Source organism: Colius striatus, chromosome Z, assembly GCF_028858725.1.
Source record: "Colius striatus isolate bColStr4 chromosome Z, bColStr4.1.hap1, whole genome shotgun sequence".
Classification (NCBI taxonomy): Eukaryota; Metazoa; Chordata; class Aves; order Coliiformes; family Coliidae; genus Colius; species Colius striatus.
Genome location: NC_084790.1, coordinates 62,480,571 through 62,506,079, shown reverse-complemented (window position 1 = coordinate 62,506,079; position 25,509 = coordinate 62,480,571). Strand labels below are relative to the sequence as shown.

Genomic DNA, 25,509 nt, shown 5'->3' with positions numbered 1-25,509 from the left:
TGCTACCACTCTGCTGCAGTGTCCTAGTGTCCTTCTATGTTTTGAAGTTGAGCTGTATCAACACTGTCAGGCTCTAACCTCACCTTGAGATATCACAGTCAGAACTTTACAGTATAGAGATGTGAAAAAAGTGAGGAAGAAACTTTGGAGAGGAAGGAAAAGCTGTTTTTCAGAAAACAGCACAATCACTCCCCCAAGCCTTAATCAATAAACACGTTAGGCTGCAGTCTGAGGATATAGTGGTCCATGCTGTTGAAGGCATGATTGTGGCTAGAGACCAGTTTTTTTCTCATTTCCAAGACAAGTATTCTCCCTGAGAAGTGTTTTGTTGTTCATTTAATTTCATTTTTCTTCCATTTTATCTTACATTGTTTGTGAATGCTTTTGTCATGATTTTTCTATGGGAGATGATGATTTATAAGCATTTCCTCTTGATGTTGCCTACTGAGGCCAGAAGAAAATTATCCGAATGAGCCATCAGATGATAGTAACTGTCAATCATTACTTAAAAGACTGAAATTTAGGGAGGAAGGTAAAAAATTCAGAAGATTTTTGGACTAGGAAAAGGTACAAAAAAGCCCAACATGTGTGCCACAGCTTCATACGTTACAAGTTGGAAAACCTCCATGGAAAGCTAAGTCAATTTACCTTTGAGAGTAAGAGGGTCTTAGGGGACTGCATCCCTGTCTGTGCTACCTTCTGGTAAGGTTTTGCACAGATGAAAAGGAAAGGGAAAGATACATAAGGTGTGCCACTGTGCTTGGCTCTGGTACACTAATCTCACTCTCCTTGCTAGGACACCTAATGCTTTAGATAGCCCAAGTTTTGTGCTATAAAATAGCAAAGACTGTTAACAGCTACTTAGTTTATAATGACCAGCAAAGCCTGTTATGGTACCATGTAGTCAGATAATTGACCACAAAAACCCAGGTACGTGCCATCAGTGGTCTCGCTTTGAATCTGTACAACAGGTCAGTTCGCAAACTATCAAATTAAGTGAAAATATATAAAAAAGCAGTTGAATGTCAATTAAATACAGATCACAAAGGCAACCATGACAACTTTTTGGGTTTTTTTTCTAAGAAAAGCAGAGCAGAGCAATTTTCATCTGCCAGAGACAAAATATATTATTGAGATTTTTCAGTATTTTTAAAGCATAATTTATTTTATTATAAGACTCAGTTTACACATTAAGACAAAAAAAATGGAAGCAGAATATTTTATAAGTATACAAAACACAAAGATATGTAAGCTATATATCTTATCGTTGAGTGTACTCTTTGTAGTCCAATGAAGTGGTATTTCATCTCACTATGGACATACTGGCAGTCCTGGAGGCCATCTGGGTATTAAATAACACTATAATTTGCCTACTACTACTGCTGAACTGCTTTTCAAGTGAGCTGTGCCTGACAGTTTATTTTGCAGTTAATTTTTAGCCAATCTTTCTAAGGCTTAAAGAAATCCTGAGTAATCAATATTAATACAGCATTTCTTTTTAATGACATTTTAGATCTTGGGGACTGAAACCTTCCTGAACTGTTAGTGAAAAATGTGAGCAATCCACTTGAATCCTATTAATTAGCAACAACCTCTGAGAGCTGTAATTCATCCTCTCTCAGCAACACTGAAGTGCCCGAAGTACTGTACACCTAGCACTTTGGAATCTGTAACCCCACACCTTATATTAATAATTAACTCTGGTTTCTCTGGGACAATAATGCCTGGACACATGCAACATTTATTAGCTCCTTGTGTCTGTAATTCAATTAAAAAGGTTTCTCTGAAGCTTCTCTAAATTCACAGTTAGCTAACGGGGCACACTTTGGCCTATCTTGTGATATAGGTAATTTACCTATAACACATGATACCAGTGATTACAAAGCTCAGTTTTGTCACTCTGCGTTGTTTTTGACACGTCTACATGCTAATGAAGTTGCATTACTTCCAAGTAGACATGCATATGTACGTATGTGGTTTTGGTGATAGCTGTGGTTTCTAAAACAGTTCTATGAGTTTTGGACTATTTATTTCTTGATCCTTCTTCCTGTCCTCACTTTTTTACTTTTAACACAAAAGAAGTGGAGGAAAGGTCAAAGTGTGGTAAAAGTGATCAGAGAAGTACAAATAGAGGTCTTTCAGTGAGATAGTTTAGACAGCAAAGTAGAAACCTGAATTAAGTAGCGTATTGGATTATATTTAACAAAGAAAAGACAATGTGTCATACATAGGAAAAGGACACTTGCAAGCCTGTTCCTTGAGTGAATACTGCCAAGTCATTGCTCAACTTTTAAAGCTAGGAAGCTTAAATACAAGTCAGGGAAAAGTCTCCTTAACCTTACAAGTCACAGAGACCAGGAGTAACCCAGTGGGACTAACTGGCTGAGGATCTGATGAGGGAGAAAAGCTGAGGGAGAGAAGGAAAACGTGTTCTCTTTGATGGTTCGAGCATCTTCTGCTAGTTATGATTTCTGTATAACTTCCTTGCACAGAACTGCACGTGTTTCTGTCTCATTACCCACAGGCCTTCTTTCAAGCTCTACTTCTGCATTGAATTTGTTTTTCAGATAGCTCATTAAAACTCTGCGGGGATTTTTTCATAGAATCAAGTTGATATTGAGATTTGCATTTAACTACTAATTAAAAAAAGATCTTTAAATCATGCAAATATTCATGGTTCAGTTAACAGATAGGCTGCTATGGGGCCCTTAATAACTTCTCTGTATATTTGTATGTGCTGAGGTTCCTTTATAAGATTTAGTGTCTCTAAATGAGCAGTACAAAAGTGCTATTTAGAATATTATTGGTAAAATCCACCACACATCAAAAGGTAAGACATGCTTGTTGAACATTAAAGGTAACTTGATTTCAATTATGTCAAGAAGTGGAAGAAGACTTTCACTCTTTTATTTTACAAAAGAAAAAATATTTGCTTTAAAAATAATGTAATTTTTTTCAAATGCATAGTAATCATAGAATCATTTAAGTTGGAAAGGACCCTTAAGATCATTGAGTCCAACCACTAAGCTAACACTGCCTAACTCAGTGTTGCTCAGTGTCATAGCTAGGTATCTTTTGAATACCTCCCTGGATCCTGACTCAACCACTTCCCTGAGCAGCCTGTTCCAGTGCTTGACAATGATTTGGGTGAGGAATTTTTTCCTAGTATCCAATTTAAACCTTCCCTGGAGAAACTTGAGCCCATTTCCTCTTGTCCTATTGCTTGTTACTTGGGAGAAGAGATGAACATCCACCTCTATCCAATCTTCTTTCAGGTAGTTGTAGAGAGTGATCATGTCTCCTCTCAGTCTTTTCTTCTCTAGGCTAAACAACCTCAACTGCTCCTCATCAGACTTGTTCTCCAGACCCTTCACCAGCTTTGTTGCCCATCTCTGAACAGGATCTACCATCTCTATATGTCTCAGGCAGCGAGAGGCCCAAAACTGAGCATAATATTTGAAGTGGGGCCTCACCAGTGCTGAGTACACAGGAGTGATCACTGCCATGGTCCTGCTGGTGACATTATTTCTGATACAAGACAGGATGCCATTGGCCACCTTGTCACACTACTGGCACATGTACAGTCACCTATGACCGATACCCCCAGGTACCTTTCCTCTGGGCAGCTTTCCAGTTACTCTGCCCCAAACCATTAGCATTTCATGGGTTTGTTGTGTCCCAAGTACAGGACCCAGCACTAAGCCATATTGAACCTCATACAAGTGGCCTCAGACCATTAATCCAGCCTGTCCAGGTTCCTCTTAAGAGCCTTTCTGCCTTCAGGCAGATCAACACTCCCATCCAACTTGGTGTTGCTTGCAAACTTACTGATAGTGCATTGAATACCCTAAACTAGATCCTTGATAAAGACATTAAACTGAACTGGACACAACACTGGGGAACACCACTTGTAACTAGCTGCCAACTGGATTTAACTGCAATCAGAAACACTCTTTGGGCCTGTCCTGGTTTTGGCTAGGATAGAGTTAACTTTGATGAGGAAGTAGGAAGGGGCACAACATGGGCAGCTGACCTGGGCTGGCCAACAGGTGTTCGATACCATACTGACATCATGCCCAGTACCTAGAGGCAGGGAGCCAGTCGGGGGCGGGGCTTGGGGAGCACAGGCGGGGCTGCCGGTCAGAAGGGGTCGCGCCGGGTCCCGGGTGGTGAGCAGCCGCGGCACGCGCCATTCCTTTTGTATATTCCCCTCGTGTACTGTTAAAACTGTTCCTTTTTCCCTCTGAACCTGTTCATTCTTATTGTTGTTCTATTAAACCGCTCTTATTTCAACCTACGCGGGTTTTCCCCTTTTTCTCTGGTTCCCCTTCCCACTCCACCGGGAGGGGAGGAGTGAGCGAGCACCCTCGTGGCTCTTTGTTCCCGGCTGGGCAAAACCACGACAGGGCCATAGACTATGTGCTACTTTTTTCTCAACCATACCTCACAAGAACTGGAATTATTAATAGCTGTAGTTTTTAATGCAGATTTGAAACATCATCTTGTCATGGTTAATGTGAAATATGCATTAAAAAGTCACAGTGTATTTTAGCTAGACCAGAATGCAAACAGAATGGAAAAGGAAAACTAGATTAATATTTGAAGTTTGCCATATGGACAGTTTATTTTTTTTTCAAGATTTATACAACCAATTTAGAAGTACAGGACAACAGTACGTAAAAAATGAAATTAATTGCTTCACACTTCTTTCATAAACTGTGAAAGGAGCTTCACAAATATTTTAAGTACATGGATCCAATTGTTTTTGTTCTCCAATCTTGCATATGTAACTCAGCTGACTGCCATGTGTAACCACCCAGTAGGAAGTTTAACTGGTATGGGATTTGTTTGTGATGCAATGGTGCACATAGTCCAATGCAGGACAATGCAGTGAGAAATATGAGAAAAACAGAACATGAAGCAATGACATTTAGGGGGAGGTTTTAACAGTTCTGTATGGGCATACACTGGAGTGAGGTAGTGTTATGGAAGCAGCGGTGCAGGGAAAAGGGGACCTACAGCCACTGGTGAAGTAAAACTCAGGGAACCATTCAAGACAGTCGGTAGCATTAAACCTGGAGATCTGAACTAGATGATCTTGGACTAGGTGATCTTCAAAGGTCCTTTCCGTGGAATTCTTGTCATTGTATGTAGCTTTTTACCTCTTGAAGAGCTTTCAGTAACTCTGTTTTGCATTGTTTTGGGGAGTGTACAAACAAAAGGCTTTTGGAGCCTTAGTATGATGAGCTAAAGAGACTGATGCAGTGAGTGTCTAGTGTTGAAAGATAGTATGAGTCTTCAGATGGTAGTATGAAGATCACCCTAGGCATTTTCAGCTACTAAAAATACATCATATTTTTAAAGATATTGAGATTTTTAACCATCAGTTAAGAGAAATTACGACACAGTTAATAACGTTCTTGACACATAATTTAAATTCTTTTTTGTCACATCTACACTACTATTTTGCCAATGCTGTGGTGAGATTTTGCAACGTAGTGCAATCTTTTTTCTTGCTTATACAAAATATATGAGCAGAGATAAAGGTATGATAATGAATTTCACATAATGAACTTGTCTGTAGTACTTCCAGAGAGACATGAATCACAATCATTTTTTTTCCTAGTGGTTGGTGCAATACCTAATATAATACACAATGATTTTCAGTCACCTAGCACAATGACAAAGTAATTGTATAGTCTCATGCACATACTGAGAGCTAAGAGTTCTTATTATCTTTTACAGTGTTTTACATCAGGACATTTAGCTTTTAGGACACATTTTCTCAATAGGAAAATACACTAAAGTCATACTTATAAATGAAAATTAGATGAAATAGAGGAAATATTAGTGTGTTCTTTTTCTCATCTGTTTACTGTTTTAATCCATGGACATTATGGCTTTTTAAAACAATAAAAAAAATCTTCCTTTCATATTTGCATAAGCAGGGTATAAGTTAACTTCCATATTTGTATAAGAAAAATTTTAGTATTTTGGGAGCCTCTGAAGCTACACTTAGAAGAAATTATTTGGAGAATGGTACAATTAGAGATGATATCTAAAGAAATTCTGAAGAGTTGAATTAAATCTAGTCTTGAGAAGGGGATTCAAGGCTTTGATGTATACATATCTCCAAAAAAAAAGGAGAAAATAAATTTTCCTTTGGCTGATTGGATAATTTGTATTAGGAGAAACCAGGAGAACTAACAAATTGCTAGCAGCTTAACTGCAAAAGAAAATCACTGTGACTAAAAATATTTGATAACATTAACTGGATGTAGACAGATCTCAGATTTCCCAGTACACTTGAATTACAGTATATGACCAAAGTTGCTTATTCTATTTGCACTACATGTGATTAGTTGTCTGTGAAATATAAAATATCAGAGCTTTTCTTTCAAAACAGTTCCAAGGGAATAAGAACATAAGAAGATAGAACATATAAAAAAAATTACATCGTTATGGAAGAGACAATATCAAATTTTCCATAACCTCAACTATGTATTTCTTTTTTCTCATTTTCCAGAGAAGCCCAACTTTTTGTTGAAAAGTTTGAAGGTGCTCTTGGAAAAGGAAAAGGAAAAAAATTCTATGCATATAAAGTGATGATGACCAAGGTAAATGTATTATTTCTCTAACTTCTCACAATGCAAACAGAGAGTGTTTTGTAGATTATTGCAATATGTATCCATCTTCCAAAGTAGATTTCCTTGTCTTTCTTTGCATTTTAACACTTTTATTTCCATTGCTTTCATATGAAAGTATTTCTAATGCAAGCTTTCAGTTTGAATGAGACTTGTCATCAAAACAATAAACAACACTTAAGTGTTTGCAAGATTTTAATAGCTTGCAATTTCTTGTTTAATATTGCGTTAATTTCTCTTGGTATAGGTTGGATTTACTTTAGACTGAAGCCAAAGCTTAGCCTTTCTGTTGAGACAGCTCTTTATGAAGGATATAAAAAGTGTATTTTTACCCCACTGTAAATACTGTAGATATCTCTACTGAGTCCACTCTAAGGCCATGTGTATCCTAGAAAGCAATATGGGTCTGGAGAATTATGATTGAAAAGAGAAAAAAATGATTGCTGAGGATCTAAGGTCCAAACAGAATGCATTGTGACAGATCTTTGGGCTAAATCTAGTGTAGTCCCAAAGAATAAATACCCTGTAGCAAAGGATGTGGATTAGCATGCTCCTCAAGTACACATTTTATGAGTTAATTTTATGTTGTGACATTGTTTTACAGTGCAAATGAAAGTTTGGTAATTTGAATGGTTTGGAGTTTCGTTTCAAAAGTACACTTTTGTCCCAAACTTAAATACTGATGCAGAAAGATGATAAGAGTATGGACAGGTTAGACTGGATTTTCTGCATGCAACTGTGCAGTCAAATCCCATAAGCATTAATGTTCACAAAAAATAATTAGGCTTTCAAACTCAGCTAGGCACAAGGAGCTTAATTACAGAAGTTATTCTTAAGCAATATATAAACTACTGGATAGATTAATTGTATTTAAGTAACGTAGCTTGAGCTCCAGTTCTGAATTTCAAATAGCAGAGGAAAGAACATTAAATTCCCAGAAGCAATTCTAAAAAACAGAAAGGTGTGAAAGGACTGAAATATTTAATCATTCTTCTTGCAGAACAAATAGGGACTTCACACAAAACCATCAGGAAACAGAACAAACATAATGAGATTGCCCTTCTTAATATAGTGCTTGTATTTCAGTGGGCTCTGCCAAAAGATATTGTGGATGACTAAGGGGTTACATTAGCTCAAGGGGAAACTGAGCATCTGAGCACTGAGATGATGATGTGTTTTTTAAAATATGTGAACCTTTTCAGAAATGGATGAAATTTCAAAGAGATTTTGAGAATTTTAAGACAGCCTGCATACCCTGGGAAATGAAAATTAAGGAGATTGAAAGTAAGTGCTTATGGACAGTAATAAAGAATAGTAGCTGCTACCATATTCCTGATGCATGTCAATGGTGAATTACTTCTCGAGAGTCTAGAAATTTGTGTTCAATATGTAGTAGAAATCAATTAATCACTTTATTTTCTCTCTGTTTATTCTATAATGATGATGTTTCTTCACCATCATGAGTTAGTACTATATGTACGTTTGAGAGTAGGTTTTTGTCACAAATTAGTTTTGTGTTTCAGTGCCAGTGCCAAATTTAAACTGTGGCCCTTTTTGAAGGAAATTTAGACTAATTGCATAGATACCTGAATAAGGCTCTGTCACTGTTGAAATGCATATGCAGGTGTAATGGAAACTGATTTTGGAGAGTTTGACTTTGGAAGAAGAATAATTAAAACAGTAGAATAACAGGAAAATGATAAATTATGAGTTTTGTGCAAAATAGCCTTGAGAAGAACTTACATAATGTCCTTAAACATGATATACAGACTGCTGAAGAGATTATCTACTTGAGACCTTCCAATCACTCCCACCCTTATTAGGATGGTGGAGGCCCCAGTGATATAGGAGTTAAAAAAAATAACCAAGTATATTGTGGATTGAGACAAGTATAGGGAGAGTTCACTGACAATGATGGTTCCAGACCAAACAGATTCCAGTACTCAGAGAGGAAAGTGATGAAAGTTTTTCTACTACCTACAAGAAACAGAACAAAAAGCAGCAGAGAGTAGGATGATGAGAAAATTATAACCAACACTTCAAGATCTCCCTCCCTCATGCCTCCTTTCGTCCTGGGCCCAGCTCACTGCTCCCCCGTTAATGGTTCAAGAGGGCAGGGAATGGGGGATGTGGTCAGTCTCACACAGATGGGCTCAGCTGCTTCTGTCTTCTCAGCGAAGGATGACTCCTTGCATTCTTCCCCTCCTCTGATACGGGGTCTCTCCCATGCGACACAGTCCTTAAGAAACTTCTCTGGTGGGGGTTCTTCTCCACAGTTACGGCTTCTGTGAGCATGGGTTCCCTCACACAGGACATGACCTCCTGTGGCCATAGTCACTGCCCCTAGCATGGGGTCTTTAATGAAGAGAATCACTGTCCTTGATGCAGGGTCTTTAACAAAGTGAGTCACTGCCCCTGATGAGGGGTCTTTAATGAAGTGCAAACAAATCATTGTTTCACCAGTCCTTTCCACAGGATGCAGGGGAGCCTCTGCTCCAGCACACCTCCTCCTCTCTTTCCTCACTGACCTTGGAGTCTGCATGGTTGCTTCTCTCTCTCTCTCCCAACTACTTGCATCACCATCAACTGGAAAAGAAGAAGGGACAGAATAAGAAGGAACAGGAAGAATCCTCCTCTTCCGACTTCTTTAAAAGTGATGGTGAAGATGCCTAATTGCCCCAGCCGTGGAAATGGGTCTGGCTCAGAGCTGGGGAGACTTTTGAGCAACTTTTAATAGGAGCCATCTTTACAGCCCCTTCTCCATTACCTGAAACAGCTGTCATGTCAAATCATGACAGATCTCTTACTGGTCTGGAAACAGACATCTTCAGGATTTGTGAGAGTGACACTTTTGCAGGTTTCTGTAACGGAATAGTCCTGGCATAAGCTGTTCTGTTAGTTATAACATTCAACAGACACATTTCCTTCCCTTGAAAATCAGAATAAAAAAGTCTATCAGGGACATTTTTATAGTCCTGCTTTTATATCTATTTAGTTTTTTCATTTGAAATGAGGTACATTTTTGCTCTGATCTGGAAGGTCACAAAATCACAATGGGATAGTACCTTTTCATACTCTCAGTGGAAAACTGAAATTTACTCTCTTTCTATCAGTTTCTGTTCTGTTCAGTGTATTGCTTAGGCAAGCTGCTATTCATAGAATCATAGAATGGTAGGGGTTGGAAGGGATCTTTAGAGATCATCTAGTCGAACCCCCCTGCAGAAGCAGGGTCACCTAGATCAGGTCACATAGGAACATGTCCACGCGGGTGTTGAAGACCTCCAAGGAAGGAGACTCCACAACCTCTCTGGGCAGCCTGTTCCACTGCTCCGTCTCCCTCACAGTGAAATAGTTTTTTCTTATATTTAAGTGGAACTTTTTGTGTTCCAGCTTTATTCTTGAAGAAAAAATCATCTGTCTGAGTACCAGTGATCTAAGAAGCACAGTTACATCACAACTTGATCCAAAACTCTGTGATTTGGAGTAAGGCTTGGTGGTTTAGCCCTGGCTGGGTACCAGGTGTTTACCAACTTGTAATATCACTCCACCTCCTAAACTGGAGAGGGGAGAGAAAAAAAATCAAAAAGAGAGGTTTGTGTCTTGAGATAAGGACAGGGAGATCACTCAACAATTAGCATCATGGGCAAAACAGACTCAACATGGGGAGAAAAGGTTTGATTTATTAATAAACTACCAGAACAGGGAGATAAGAAATAAAACTGAATCTTAAAACACCTTCCCCCACCCCTCCCTCTTCCAGGACTCTCCATTCTTGCCCGTCGGTGATGCAAGTGATGGGGAATAGGGGTTGTGGTCAGTTCATTACAGATGAGCTTTGCTGCTGCTTCTTCTCGGGGGGAGATCTCATCACTCTTCCCACTGCTACACAGTGAGGTCCCTCTCCACAGTAGACAGTCCCTCACTAGCTTCTATAGTGTGAGTCCATGGGCTGCAGCTCCTCACAAACTGCTCCAGCATGGGGCCTACCAAGGGGTCAGCTCCTCACAACCTCCCCCAATGTGCATCATCCACTGGGACAACAGTCCTTCAAGTACCGAATGCTCCAGCCTGAGTTCCTCACAGCGTCACAAGTCCTGACAGCAAACTTGCTCTGGCCTGGGCTCCTCTCTCTACACACGGACTCCTGGGTCCTGCCAGGAACTTGCTCCAGCGTGAGCTTCCCATGGAGTCACAGCCTGCTTCAGACATCCACCCACTGGCATGGAGTCACCCACGGGCTGTGAGTGGATCTCTGCTTCCTAGTGGCCTTCATGAACTGCAGGGGCACAGCTTCCTCACCATGGTCTTCACCACAGGTCACAGGGGAGTCTTTCTTTGAGAGCCTAAGCACCCTCCTCCCCCTTCTTCTCCACAGACCTTGGTGTCTGCAGAGATGTTTTCACATTCTCACTCCCTGTTGCTGCTGCAGTTCAGCAACGACACAAGTTTCTTCTCCTTCTCAAATACGTTATTTACAGAGACATTACCTCAGTCACTAATTGGCCAGGTCTGGGTCAGCTGTGTGTCTCATCTTAGAATGGACTGACATTAGCCCTGTCAGCTAAAGGGGAAGCTTCTGGCAGATCTTTGTTTAAAGAAGCCACCTCTGTAGCCCCCCTGCTACCAAAAACCTGTCCCAGGTAAAACCATTACACGAGGAAATAACTCTGAAATATTGCTGAGGGACAGGATTTCAAGTCACAATTTACCTGATTCTGGTTAATCCAAGCAGTTCACCCTATGAGTTAATTTGCATTGCTAAGATCAAAGTCACCTTAATGATAATACTGATACAGCTACCAGGTCTCAGAGAAAAAAAGAAAAAAAAAAAGGATTTTAGATATTAAAAAAGAAATGAGGGAAGCTGAAATGGAAAAAAGCTGTTTATAAGGCAAGTCTATGTATAAAGGAAGAGTAGAGATTAAGATACTTTGAGTCACAGAGATGATAAAACTGAGAAGTTCTTTGGGCCATTTCAATAGAAAGACCTGGGAAAAAGATGCTTCACACTGAGCAAACTCTCTGTATCTGGAATTATGTTGATATGCCTGAGAGCCCCCAAGGTAGAAGACACAAGTTTTACCAGGCTTTTTTGTTTCCAAAGCTTCAGCTGGATTGAAAATTTTAAACAGACTTCAAGAAGTTACTTTTGATAAAGAGCTCCTTTAGGATGGGTCAGACTAATCTCAGAAGGAGGTCACCTAATGTTACAGATTAATATTTGTTCTTCTGTATGCTTTGAAGAAACAATTCTCATTTTATTTGAAGACCACTTATACATACCCAATCACCAACTTGACTCTTCCTTAGATGTGCTACAGAAGAGTATGGGGGGAACAAATAAATATTATCCATCGTTAATCATTATTAATATTTTAATGAGAAAACACATCCCCATTTTAAACTTTTCATACTGTGTCCTAAGCTACAAACTTGCGTTAACCACACATTCAAACTCTACACAGGGATCATTTCTAGTGGGCCTATGGGCTGACAGCAGAGGGATTGTCGAAGTTTAGGTAATAAAATTCTTGACTTTTCCTTTCTATGATAATTCTAATCATTGTCATTCAATAATAATAAATAAAAGAATAAAAAAATAAAAAGAGTAATTAAAAAAAGGAAAAAAAAAACCTAAATACATTTAAGCCCTAACAAGAAAAGTCTTTAACCTCTGCTTAGTTTAATAATGCTCCTCACTTTAATAAATAAGGCCCTTCTTACCACAACTCTTTTCAGCTAAGTTTAATTCAACTACCTAGAAAGGCAATCTATCAGCATAAAATGCTAGGCTGTATCAGGTGGGTTCCCTGCTTCAAGATGAAAGTCCTTTCCTGTGCAGGAAGCCCAGCTTCAGAATAGCAGGCATCAAGCTCTGCTGTACTGCATCCTTATTTTGGAAATAAGTGAATCTGCTGATGGGATTTTTATGTAGAAGAGAGAGAGAAGTTGATAAATATATGAAGTATTTATATTTAGAAAAGAGATGGTTCCTTTATTTACAGAATAGACATTAAGTAATATGTGTAATATCTGGTCTATATAGGAAACACAGTTTGCTGTGCTAGGACAGGGTGAGCCACTTCATTCCACTGCTGAAATTTATGTATACCAATCTGATGAGTCCATGGATATGGGAAAAGAGGGTTAAACTCTAAAGTATTTATCTTTCATTCATATCTGGAACATGATACATCCCAGAGCAGATTCAAAACACTAGTTAAACTTGGACTGATTTTGTCCACAGCTGGTGCAGGCTGTGTGTACCATTTTCCAAGTTCCCTGTCGCCTCCTGTTTGGACCTGGCCGCTTTGGAACTGTAGTTAAGGGCATCTATAGCTAAATTATCCATGCTAAACTTCTCATCCATTAGTGGTTGTTGTTCTTGCCTTATTGGTGGAAAAGAATAAAAGCCATGTGCAGTTTGTGTATTATGACTTTCAATAATTGTACTGATGCCATACAATTTCCGACACAGTGCCTTAATACAGATGTTCCAGTGATGCATTGCAGCGATTTCATCAGGACAACTGAAACAACTGTAACTCAAGTCATGAAAAGAATGCAAAAGATTGAGGATATTAGGATTTGAAGAAAAAACCTAATGTGGCATGGAGAAGTTTACAGTATTAAAAATGTCTTGAAATAAAAAATGTTCCTAATTTCTTGAATTTCATTTTTATTTTAGTCCAAAGCACTCCCAAAGTATATAACTGTGTAATTAACATATCACAACCAGACTGACTATCTCAAAGTCTCTTGCTTTATGCCTCTACGCAGACTGCTCAGTGTTACAGGCCACTGCCAAGATTGGTTACTTCATGGCAAGTTTCAAAATTCTGCTGCTTTCATTCTGAACTGTGGATGAAGCAGATTTTGAAATGCCAAAGTCCTTGACAGAATCTTTGTTCCTCCCTTTGCACAGCCCTGACAAATGCCACTTATCAGCTAGTCTCTGTTTATCCTCTGGGGTTATACCAGCTTACACGAAATTTCCCATGAATTTAGTTATTATAGTGAAATATGCATGTATGTGCCCCAGAGAGCACCAGTCATGTAAACTTCATTTTACAGAATGGAAGAATCTATTATGAGGCTTGCAAACAGTGTGGAAACACCAATGTAAACTCCTCTGAACAGAGAGATTTGTTTTCCATTTTTTGTTATCAAGGTGCATCAGGCTCTTTAACCAAATTCTGTGTGAGAAACCTGTTTAAAGATTTTTTTTACCTGCAAATATTTAGTAATGAAATAAAAATCTGGTACTTTGCTAACTCTGAAAGACAGACAATCAGGATTTTCAGCTGTTTTGTACTCAGCAGACCTATGCTCCAGCAAGCTGGGCTTTGAATTTGAGCGGTTATTTCTGTTTGACCTGACTTGCATTGTTGGTCAAACCAAGCTCTTAGTGCTCACTGCTTCCCCTGCAGCTACTTCTTCATTACACAGGTCTGTGTCAGAGATCTAGAGTGGATGGAGGCCAAGGCTTCATCTGTGTACCTGGTGATGGGACACTCTTCAAACCCGGGTGCAGGTGGAACACATGAATAGCAAAGTAAGAGAAAGGAAGGGTGCAAACCCTTGAAGATCTTTTTATTCTTCCTTGGTGAACAACTCTGGTGAGCACTCCAATAACAGTACTTACAAGTATTTTGTGCTCTTGGAAAGACTATCCTTTCTATAATTCTGTGTTCCTTCCTATTAAAACAGAGCTGTGGCTGGCTTAACATGTCAAGAGTGCTTATATTCCACATCAGTCAGAAAAAAAATTAAAGTGTAATTTGTTTTGAATACTGTTGCTGAGGGATTTAAATCTAATATCACAGCCTTTACCTGATACTAAATAATTGGTATAAATATTTTTCTGTTTTTTGTTCCTATTTTCTCTACCAGGTCACTGACTACTAGTATGCAATCTGGAAAAAAGTTAGTAGAATTATGGTAATAAAGAAAATGAAAAGCCTCCCCTAATTTTGTTTGTTTCAAATAAACTTTGAGCATCTTCATCTTAAGGTGAAATAATATAAGGAACTAACTTATCTGCCTTTTTCTCATGTCTCATGTTTTCTTAGGTCACTTTGGCTCATCAGTAGCATCTTATTTCATATTCTTGCGCTGGATGTATGGAATAAACATGATTCTTTTTGGACTAACCTTTGGACTTGTAATGGTGCCTGAGGTGAGAGTATTTTAAATTATCATTGCAAATTGTTATGTGAATTTTTGTCTTTGCAGTGAGATTTCATAGGACTGGAACTTCACAAAAAATATTTATGCTCTGTTTTTAAATATTAAGATGTATTAAGGATAGAAAGATCTATTTTCTTTGTAGATAACTGTTTTTTCAGAGAAATGTCTTCAAGTAGGCATTACAGGAAAATGTGCATAGGGTTGTGTCCTTGAAGTATTTTCCTATGGTCTCAGATTGTCCAATTTTTTTTTTTTTCTTTGGAGAACTAAGAAAGGGAAGAGAAATTAAGAAGCAGCCAAATGGAATATCTTGACTAAAATGTACATTGTAGTAGAAAGACCATTTCAGGCCTCCGAAGCACCTTGGATCTTTTTCAGTTGCCTTAATAATGGCAAGACTCAACAGGGCTGTAAAGTCATGAGAGAAATTCTTCACATTTTGTGCTGTTGGTAGCATCATTGTTAATAATGCTACTCAGGGGAGATGTGATTCCAACAGAAATCATTTCTGTGTAGTATTTTTCTTGTTCCTTCGAGCCATCATATTGGCTTCCTAAAAAGAGAGCTTATTTGGAAATATTGTGCTGTCTCTCTAATTTAACTATTCCACATCTTCTTAACTTCTAGTAAGCAGATGGGAAAAAGTCTAGTAGGAATTTCCAACTGCTTTCTAGTATAGCATTTCAATAGCATGATCCATCTTCCACTGAATCTGAAACAGAGAAAATGTACAGCAGTTTTCAGAGAAAAGTCTTTGTGTCATGATGTCAAATACTGTGCCTGTACAAGCATCTCAGCAGTAGCAGTGAGACTCAGACTCAGAGTCAAAAAATGGAATCCTTAGCATCTTCCCATATATTTCAATTTAAAAAATGAATGAAATCCATAATACAAGAAAAAGGAATCTTTTGGTCTTTTCTGCAAGACAAACACCACTCATCTGAGGAATTTGGGTTTGTGTACTGCCTCTGAATGTAAAAGTCACAGTTTGACAATCCATTGATACAAGTGTAATGTCACTTTAAATTTAGAAAGCAGCATTAATGCATACTTTAAGTGTAGTTTCAATCATTAATATGAGGGGCAGTGAAAAGACCCAGAGAAGTAGGTCATCCTCACCAAGTAGTTTAGGAGCATAAGCCAAATCTTAAAATTCTTATCCCTTTCCTTTGCTGATGTTTTCCTTTAAAATGTAAATTGCTCTTTTCTTTTATTTTCCTTTTTTTTTGTTTGTTTGTTTGTTTGTTTGTTTGTTTTTTTTGTTCCAGGCTTTAATGGGGAAGCCTTATGGCTCTTTACCTAGAAAAACTGTCCCAAGAGCTGAAGAAGCAACTGCTATGAACTTTGCTACTCTCTGGGATTTTAGTGTAAGTGCATAAATTTGCAAAAATGCATAGTCACTTGAGAATGGGAATTCTCATGGAGAAGATGGTAGTGGAATTAATTTACTTTTTTTTTCCCACAAGTTCTGAGTATAGGTGTTTCCTTCAGACAAAACAGATAATGAAGCTCAATGTCCACATGCATATTTTGGTATATGTAGCAATCCAAAGACACATAAGTATAAGTCTCAAAGCCAGATTCATATACCTGGGCACTAACATTCCATTTATGAGTGAATTTGGTCCTTTGTTCTTATATGATTAAGATTTCAAATTTGAGGATCTAGTGTGAATTAGAAAAAAAAATGTTTTAGTCAAAGAATGCTATTTTTAGTTTCAGTTTTATAAAATATGCAGGTATCTTAGATGAATTGAGAAGCATGTCTTAATTATTTACCGTTGATATAAAACTGTTTCACTGTGAGGGTGACGGAGCAGTGGCACAGGCTGCTCATGGAGGTTGTAGAGTCTCCTTCCTTGGAGGTCTTCAAGACCTGCCTGTACATGTTCTTATGCAAGCTGATCTAGGTTGACTTGCTTCTGCAGAGGGGTTGGACTAGATGGTCTCTAAAGGTGCCTTCCAACCCCTATCATTCTATGATTCTATGATATGATGTTCCGCTTAGCCTGTGGATCTGTACGTTCTATACTGACAAACAAGTGATATATTCCTAAATATTACATACTGCTTTTTCTTCCTGAAAACAACACTTTTATCTAGTTTTTCATGTCTGTTTTACATGTCTGTAGGCAGCCTCTTTATATAAAGATAATACAACTTTACATAAAGTCATCTGATGGTAAATTTGATATTACAATATGTTTATTGGAAGACTATTTTCTGTAAGGCATGAAATCAATGCCATCAAAAGACACTCTTCACCTGTGAAAGGGTGTAATCACCTAAAGTTTCTCTTCAGATTAATGGAGGAAGCATTCATTGAATTAAGCACGAGTTCTCCTTCAGTCTGCTGCACTCTTCTATAATAAAGAGTTAAACATATACACCTCTTTTAGCAATTGAGTTGCTTTTGCAAGCATGAGTATGTTGAATGAGATGTTGGAAGCAGACACAGTTCTTGAAAAACTAAACTCAGATGCAAGTTCCTCCAATTTACAGCACAACCTCTCCCTCTGTCTGCAGGACAACTCATCTAAAAATGACCTCTCCGTGTAGATTTCCTCCATGTGAGGTCCTGTTCCACTCATACTGGTAGGGAGAACTGTGCAGGCTGTGGAACTCTACACAGGCACTCCTAGGAGGGGTGCAGACAGATTTTCATACCTGTCTCTTCTGCCACAGGAGGCCAGCTCCAATCTCTCCTGAAAAAAACATAAAAAGGGTACAGTGTTTATGCTTCTCTTTAAATATTGGGTTTTTTTTTTTGTATGTTTATGTTTTGTAGAGATCCCTAATCTAGTGACATCTCTGGCACAATTTCTGGCACAATATTTTCAAGTGGAGACCCAGATGATGCCAGATTTTGCTCCTTTATTTAGCTGCCTTGGCTTTATTTTCAGTCTATCAGGGAAGAAATAATCTGACTTTAAGGCAACAGAACACTGGAAAAAAAATGGACTGGTTATACCGATTTTCTCATTTACAAACAAATCTCTCAGGTTTATTAATTGTAGATAACTGAATTCAAAGACAAAAAATTACAGTATTAGGTAGAAATTAAAATGTTTGCCTGCCTTTTGGCTATAAAAGTACGTAAAGTGAACATGTTAACTCTGCTTTATTTTGCAACATAAAATGATATGCTTTCCTTGTATATGAAACAATAGATCTTTTTAATAATCCATTTTGCAATGACTGCTGCATAAAACAACATCAGGTTCGTCAGGAGTTGTACTTGAGTAACAGGAACAATACATCTAGACATATAGATGGGAAATTAGATAATGATGATGACATTACAGTGTGGTAAATTCAAACGTCAAGGAGATATTTCAGAAAAAATCATAGTAAATTGGAGATTGTGTAAAGAGACTAGAAGAGTTTTATACAGCAAATGAGAACAAAATTTTCAAAAGTATTTGAGAAAATACTTTTATAATAAGGACAAGTGCAGAGTCCTACATCTAGGAAGGAACAACCCCATGCACCAGTACAGGCTTGGGGTTGAACTGCTGAAGAGCAGCTCTGCAGAGAGAGACCTGAGAGTCCTGATTGATAATAAACTAAATATGAGCCAGCAATGTGCCCTCATGGCCAGGAAGGCCAATGGCATCCTGGGATGCATCAAGAAGAGTGTGGCCAGCAGGTTAAGGGAGATTCTTCTCCCCCTCTACTCTGCCCTGGTAGGCCTCATCTGGAGGGTCCTCAGCTCAAGAGGGACAGGGAAAACTTCTGGAGACAGTCCAGTACAGGGCTACCAAGATGATCAAGGGTATAGAACATCTTTCATACGAGGAAAGACTGTGGGAACTGGGTATTTTAGTCTGGAGTAGAGGAGATTGAGGGGTGACCTTATTAACATTTATAAATATCTAAAGGGTGGGTGTCAGTAGGTTGGGACATCCCTCTTTTCTGTACTAGATAGTAACAGGACAAGGGGTAATGGGATGAAGTTGGAACACAAAAAGTTCCACTTAAACATAAGAAAAAACTATTTCACTGTGAGAGTGACAGAGCAGTGGCACAGGTTGCCCAGAGGGGTTGTGGAGTGTCCTTCCTTGGAGATCTTCAACACCCTCCTGGACATGTTCCTATGCAACCTGATCTAGGTGACCCTGCTTCTGCAGGGGGATTGGACTAGATGATGTCTAAAGGTCCCTTCCAACCCCTACCATTCTATGATCTATGATTCTATGAAAATATGAATGAAGACAGATGGTGGAAACAGAGGGGAAGTTTATACCATCAGAAGTGGAATATGACAGCTCTGAAGAAGAAAGTGTAGTAAATAGTGGAATAACACTTAAGCAATAAATGCAGAGGTAATAAACACAGAATAGAGCAGTGAAAGAAATAGGTACTCTGAAATATTGAGAGGTACAAATAATTTTCTTAACTTATATCAAATTGACAAATACTCCCTTAAGATAATGATATCTTTAATTAAGCAGCAGACAAAATAGTACCTTTCATCTGCTAACAGTTCTTATATGCTACCTAGCAAGTTACAGGTAAGTAAAACCACATCATCAAACAGTATTTCATGCTAAAAAAACCCCACCTAAACCTATGAATGTTTAAGACAGTACAGGTAAGATCAGGTCAATATATCTTCTGGATTTTTATTTCTTGGCTTGAAATTGTATTCATTTTATTGACATGGCAAAGAGAAGCTTTTGTGGAATTTGATATGTTTTACTTGGAATTCAGTTTTAACATTATATATTTTAAAGTTCAGGTAATAATGCAAAGCTAAAAAAAATCAGACTCTTGAAGTTCATTACAATATTTCTATCTCAGTTCGCTTTTGTGTTAGACTCAGAAATGAGTGAAAGACACCTTTTGTGTACCTTTAGACAGTTAAAGTACTTCAGATCCCATAATTAAATGCAGTAGGGAAAGCTTTGGAGTCCAAATGCTAAAATCCCATGCATTTTGAGTAAACATCCATAAAATAATTTCAGAAATGTGAAAATTAAGTTAAGAATGTGTCATTTTACTGGCAAGGAGTTTTTAAAATAAATTTTGTAAACCAAAATGTTTTTGTCTTTACTGGAAGTATGTGGATGTAAAAGTTTTGACTCACTAGATAGTAGATGGAGTACCCACAAAGAGTTTTAAGGATAAAAGATTTGACATTGACATGAAATATTCCAAGTCTTTCTAAATAAAGGACAAATTTTCCATCCTGTGAGATTTATTACAGTGATGCTTACAATAGTTTTGTATGCATTGAAATGAATGTTTCTGTACATTGCTATTGGTACAATTTCTGTTTATCTGAACAATTAATAGATAATGACACAATTTTTGCTGTATTTTCAGGGCTTTGCACAGTATTCTGTACTCTTTTATGGTTATTATAATAATCAGAGGACAATTGGATGGCTCAAGTTCAGGATGCCTCTTTCATATTTCCTTGTTGGAGTTGGGACTATTGGCTACAGCTTTATGATTGTCATTCGAACGTAAGTTCTTGGCTCTGGAATAAAGTACATTCAAAAAGGCAGATAATTCCGTTGTTGACTCCTGAGATCTTTTTAAAAACATGATAATTGTAAGATCCATACATTGCAAGATCAAGTGTAATGTCAAAGTCATGTAAAATTCCTTCAGCTTGTATTTATTTATCTATTCTTCTCCACTACCAACTGTGCTGCTACACATCTTCAATTGTAACTTCAAAATGAAAAATGAATGCACAAAATAAGGAACCAAGCTGTCTATCAGTCTTTTCATAAAACTCTGCATTTATCAGAATGTAAACTAACATCCAATAAATTCAATTGTTCTACCTTTAAGGATACCTTATGTGAGTTAAATTCTTTTACAAAGGAAGAAGACAAGAAAGAAAGAAACATATGGTAAATAATTCTGTGTGTAATGGCAGTAAATGAGTTTCAGTAAGTTTATAGTGGTTAGGTCACATTGCACAGTGGTGCAGACGAATTAATGCTACTGACTATAGTAATGGTTTACTGTTGTATGGAACAAAATAATCTCCAGCAATGTGAAAACTATGATTAATATAATGTTAAAAACATAATGTTAAAATGGTGGGAAGCATAAGGTTAAGAGAATAGAGCCTATGCAGTACAACTAGTCATATATTAGCCTTTGGCTCTCAAATTCTGGACCTGTATTTTGTCTTAGGATCAGAATTTAAATTACCTAAAACTATTAATTTATAGCCAAATTCACTGCTGGAATAAACTATGATAATTGCAATAGTTTCTCAGGAGGTAGGCTGACGATTAGTAGAATCTTTTAATTTTCATACAAGCTAAGTGGTGACATACCACAATAATACAGTGTGCCATAGTGGTGGCTTTAAAAGAAATCTACAGTGAAAAAAATCAAAGCACTGTAGATCAAGATTCAAGGACACTTGTAACTATAGAGAAAATGGCAGTGATCTGTTTCCGTTGTTTTGTGATGAGGTCAGTGTTTTTCACTTGCATGAACACTAGATTAATTCATGTTCTGTTTTTCAAAATGACATGCTTTCCTGCCTAAGGTAATAAACATTTCAGAAGAAAAAAAGCATTCTTCAGTTAGGTATACATATTTTTGGAAGAGAAAGAAACTATGAAAATTAATTGGTTTAGCTCAAAAAGATAGTTAAAAAATATTTTTGATGCTGTAACCATGAAGATTACAAGCCTTAGTGTCAGACAATTGTATTTCAATGGCTGTGACCTAGAACCCCTGAAGAATTCCTTCTGGCAGAAAATCCCTTTGGCCCAAACAAAGCAATATCCTTGAGGGAAAAATACATTGCACATGTCAACCTTCAATCTGTCCATATGACACTAATTCTGACCAATATTGAAGTAACTCAATGAGCGGTTCTTGCAGTCTTCTGTTTTTTATAGTTTCTCCAGAAAAAAACAGACTGGACATATAAACTTAAAGCAGCATAACAAAAAGATGCTACCATTTTCCTGCTCTTGATTGAGATCTGGGAAAGGGGATATCTAGGTGAAAGAGGTAGTGAGGATTATTCTATTTAGGGGAAATATTTATATTTGAGTCTCCTCTCCACAGCACTTCCAACAAATAACATAAAATGGAAACACTTCTAGTCTCAAAGTACTGATATATCAAATGCAAGATTGCTCTCTATTTAGTCAGGAATTCTTGCAGGAGAGCAGTTCCTACCAAGAACCTTTTATGTTCTTCATCCTTTCTGTACATGAACAATAAAACAAACAAGAAAAACCCCAGCTGTGGTACTGTTTCATCACAGCTTAGAAGGATTTTCTGTATTATTTGCCTAGATTTGAAAGTATGTATTTTACTAGACTGTTAAAAAAATGTGATGTCTAGAATGCATTGATATTAATAACTGCTGCATTAGTGAGATTTAAAAGAGACCTTGCCTTTTGCTGACAAAGAAATCCTTACATTACTGAAGGCTAAATGGTTTGTACTCTACCAATATACTTCATCCTTGTGCTTAACATTTTGAATCAAGTGATAAAGTATACAGAAGTAAGACCACTATTATCACAGAATGATAACACTTTGAAATAGAGAAGTCAGTACTCCAGATTAAGTCAAACCACTGAAGAAATAATTTCATGTTTCTGGATACCCTTATAAATCTTGTTTATAAGTGTATAGAAAATGAAATGAAAGGGGAGACAAAAGCTTCATTAGTGATTTTATTTTAGAATTCTTTATTTAACTTTCTCAAGTCTCTAAATAAAATCTATTGCAGTTCAGATACTCTCCAGCTTTCTATTTGAGAGATCTTCTTGATATGATATTCCTGTTGAGTTTCTTATCCCAATGTTTCTCTGAGGTGATAACGAAATAAATTCATTCTTTCTCATGAAAATGTGTGTTGTGAGCTCATAAATTGTCTATATATGAACATCTCAATCCTCCTTTTTTTGTTTCAGACTGAAATTTCTTCATTTGTTATAGCTTGACTAACTGCAATAATAACAGTTTTTTTCAGAACGCTGTTAGAATGTAGGAACAATTTTAAAAGCATACTTACACAGCAGAGCTAGTTCTAATGAGGTCTTCTTGTGTTTTTATGGCTTTTGTAGAATGGCAAAAAATGCAAATGAAGACGGTGGTGGGGATGATACTAGTTTTAATTTCAGCTGGAAAATGTTCACAAGCTGGGACTATCTGATTGGCAATCCTGAGACAGCAGATAATAAGTTTGCCTCCATCACAACAAGCTTTAAGGTAAAATAGCGCTCACTAAGGAAAGGTAATCTGATTTGTCTTTCACGCTGATGCGAACAAGATTCAACTAAGGTCAAGTATTAGTTATGCCTGGGGCCTATAAATTTAGATTAGAATTGACAGCTCTATTTTGCCATCTTAGTTTTTTCCTTTTGATTGTCAAGAAAAATATTCATGGAATGTTTTGTGCCCTCTGTGACTGCAGTACTAGTTTTAAAAAAAATATTATACTATAAAAATAATATTTTTGTTTTTCTCCTCTCTGATGGCTTCCAGTTTCTATGGTGTTTGTCTGAATTTTTTTTTTAATGATGATAACATTTCCTCAATCTCATGTTATCACCTTCTCTTGCTGCATTGAAGAGATACCATAAGATAAAGCAATAGTATCATCTATAAAGGGCTATTCATCATGTCCAAAGAACTGGACTCAGAATTTTGAGAATATATTTGCTTTTCAGTAAGAAAAAAAGGCTGTTTTCCTTGCATAATGAAACGATCACGTTTTCTAGTTACTTATGAAATATAGCCCAGCTTGCAAGGCAATACAAGATGTTCTTGGACTTCTTTTCAGTTTATAGCATACGTCAATTTCAAGAGTCCTTGTGCGAGAAACCTAGGGTAGGATGAGAAAACAGTTCTATGTAAAGAGTGAAGGAGGTAGTTCTACCTGTTGAATGTTAAAGAACATGTTTCTACACTTCAGTCACTGGGACACATCAGTGCAACATATAAAGGAGAATTATATTTTCAATGTAATACTGTACATGGAATACACTGACAAGGTGATGCCTGACAACAAACAAAAAGTTAGGCTTGGCAGTCACAATGACAACATACAGCATGGGAGACCAAGTACTGCCTGCACTATTTAATCACATGCATCATCCTTCCTTTTTGCAGTGGTGAAATAGTCAATATACCACCTCACCCTGCCGAATCTGCCAACTGCAGGCATAAAAGATTACTCAAAGTCAGCAGAAAGAAAAGGTCCCAGGAAAAAAATACTGAAGAAACATTACCTGAAAACACAGAAACTGCGTGAGACTTCCCTGCTTGCCTACCAAGTTCAGCTGCGGAAAGCAATTTGGAGAAGAAAAATCAATTGGACAGGGACTTAATTTTGAGAAATAAACACATGGAGCTTTAGTGTGATCTTTGCACACAAGTAAGGAGAGAAAGGGTGAAATCTTGGCTTTGGTGAGATCATGGGAATTTTGCTAAAGAGCTGCTGCAATTTCATTTATGTAATAAACACAAATTGTAAGAAAAGTAGAGCCTTTGGAAAGCAATTACTACAATGTAGGAGTTCAGCTTCCCCTCAAGGCAACTGGTCTTTATACCAACGTAAAAACTGTAAACTCCTTTTTCACAAGCTCACTTCAGAGCAAACACTCTGATGATAAAAGTTGGAGCAGAGTCTTAATATATATTAGTCCTAGGAAAGGGGAAATGCAGAGCAAAGGTTTTATTCTGCAGTCTGAAGCTGTATACTGTTTGCCTGTTTTTGGGGGATTCCTGCAGCTAAACTGTCTTTTCATTCTTTCTGAATTGCTGACTTTTAGAATAAAACTTTTTGCTCTTTTCTCACAAATGCACATATTTGAAGTGTGACCATTAATTTCTGGCAGCTAATCACACACATACTGTACCAGGTCACAGCCTCATAACACCTTGCAAGATGGCAGAACATGCTGGTTTCCTTATGGCACATGAATGCGGGTGTAATGAGATTCAGGGGGATGAACTCAACAGAGGCAAAGCTCCTTGCTAATTCTGATGAGTCAAAACCTCAGGGTCTGCCAGGTCCAAACATGATACCCAGGTGTGCATTTACATCTTTGTAATTTATTTAACTGACTTCTAACAACTGAAGAAGCAATGTAGGGTCTTGACCACTAAAGTATTCATCATATTCTTTTCCTTCTAACAATTGCAGGAAGCTATCGTGGAGGAGCAGGAGAGTCGAAAAGAGGAAAATATTCACTTGACTCGATTCCTGAGGGTTCTTGCTAACTTTTTAGCCTTATGCACACTTGCTGGGAGCGGCTACCTCATCTTTTTTGTTGTCAGAAGATCCCAGAAATTTGCCCTGGAAGGTCTGGAGAACTACGGGTGGTGGGAAAGAAATGAAGTTCGTGCTAACACATTTCAAAAATAGATGTGGTTTGAAACTGCATGTTGCTTTTTTTTCCCCTGAGAATTTAAATACTCTGAGTGTGGGATGGTAAAGAATTTTTCTCACCTCTCTGCTTCCTACTTCATTACAGTGATCATTTTGTGCTTGATTCTTTCAAATATTCATCCTTTTGTGTTTAGTTTTCATTTGAGACCTTTACCTTTCCTCCTCTGTGCTTTTAAGATCATTTTTCAGCGACTCTGTGGACTTCAGTCAGCCTGCTCTTCTGTTGCTTATTTCCTGAGATTGGCCCAAGCAAAGTGACCGGTGTGTAGGCATATCCAAAGT

General features: G+C 37.6%; 1 protein-coding gene across 1 annotated transcript in view; it reads left to right on the top strand.

Annotated features, from left to right (window-relative positions):
* The window catches only part of TMC1 (transmembrane channel like 1), a 59,929-nt gene that overhangs the window by 15,137 nt on the left and 19,283 nt on the right, over window positions 1-25,509 (top strand). The window contains exons 5-11 of the mRNA XM_062018834.1: window positions 6,527-6,617; window positions 7,847-7,928; window positions 14,717-14,823; window positions 16,103-16,201; window positions 20,163-20,305; window positions 22,898-23,042; window positions 24,982-25,176. Of these exons, the coding sequence (XP_061874818.1) occupies window positions 6,527-6,617; window positions 7,847-7,928; window positions 14,717-14,823; window positions 16,103-16,201; window positions 20,163-20,305; window positions 22,898-23,042; window positions 24,982-25,176 (862 nt within the window). The remainder of the gene's footprint in view (window positions 1-6,526; window positions 6,618-7,846; window positions 7,929-14,716; window positions 14,824-16,102; window positions 16,202-20,162; window positions 20,306-22,897; window positions 23,043-24,981; window positions 25,177-25,509) is intronic.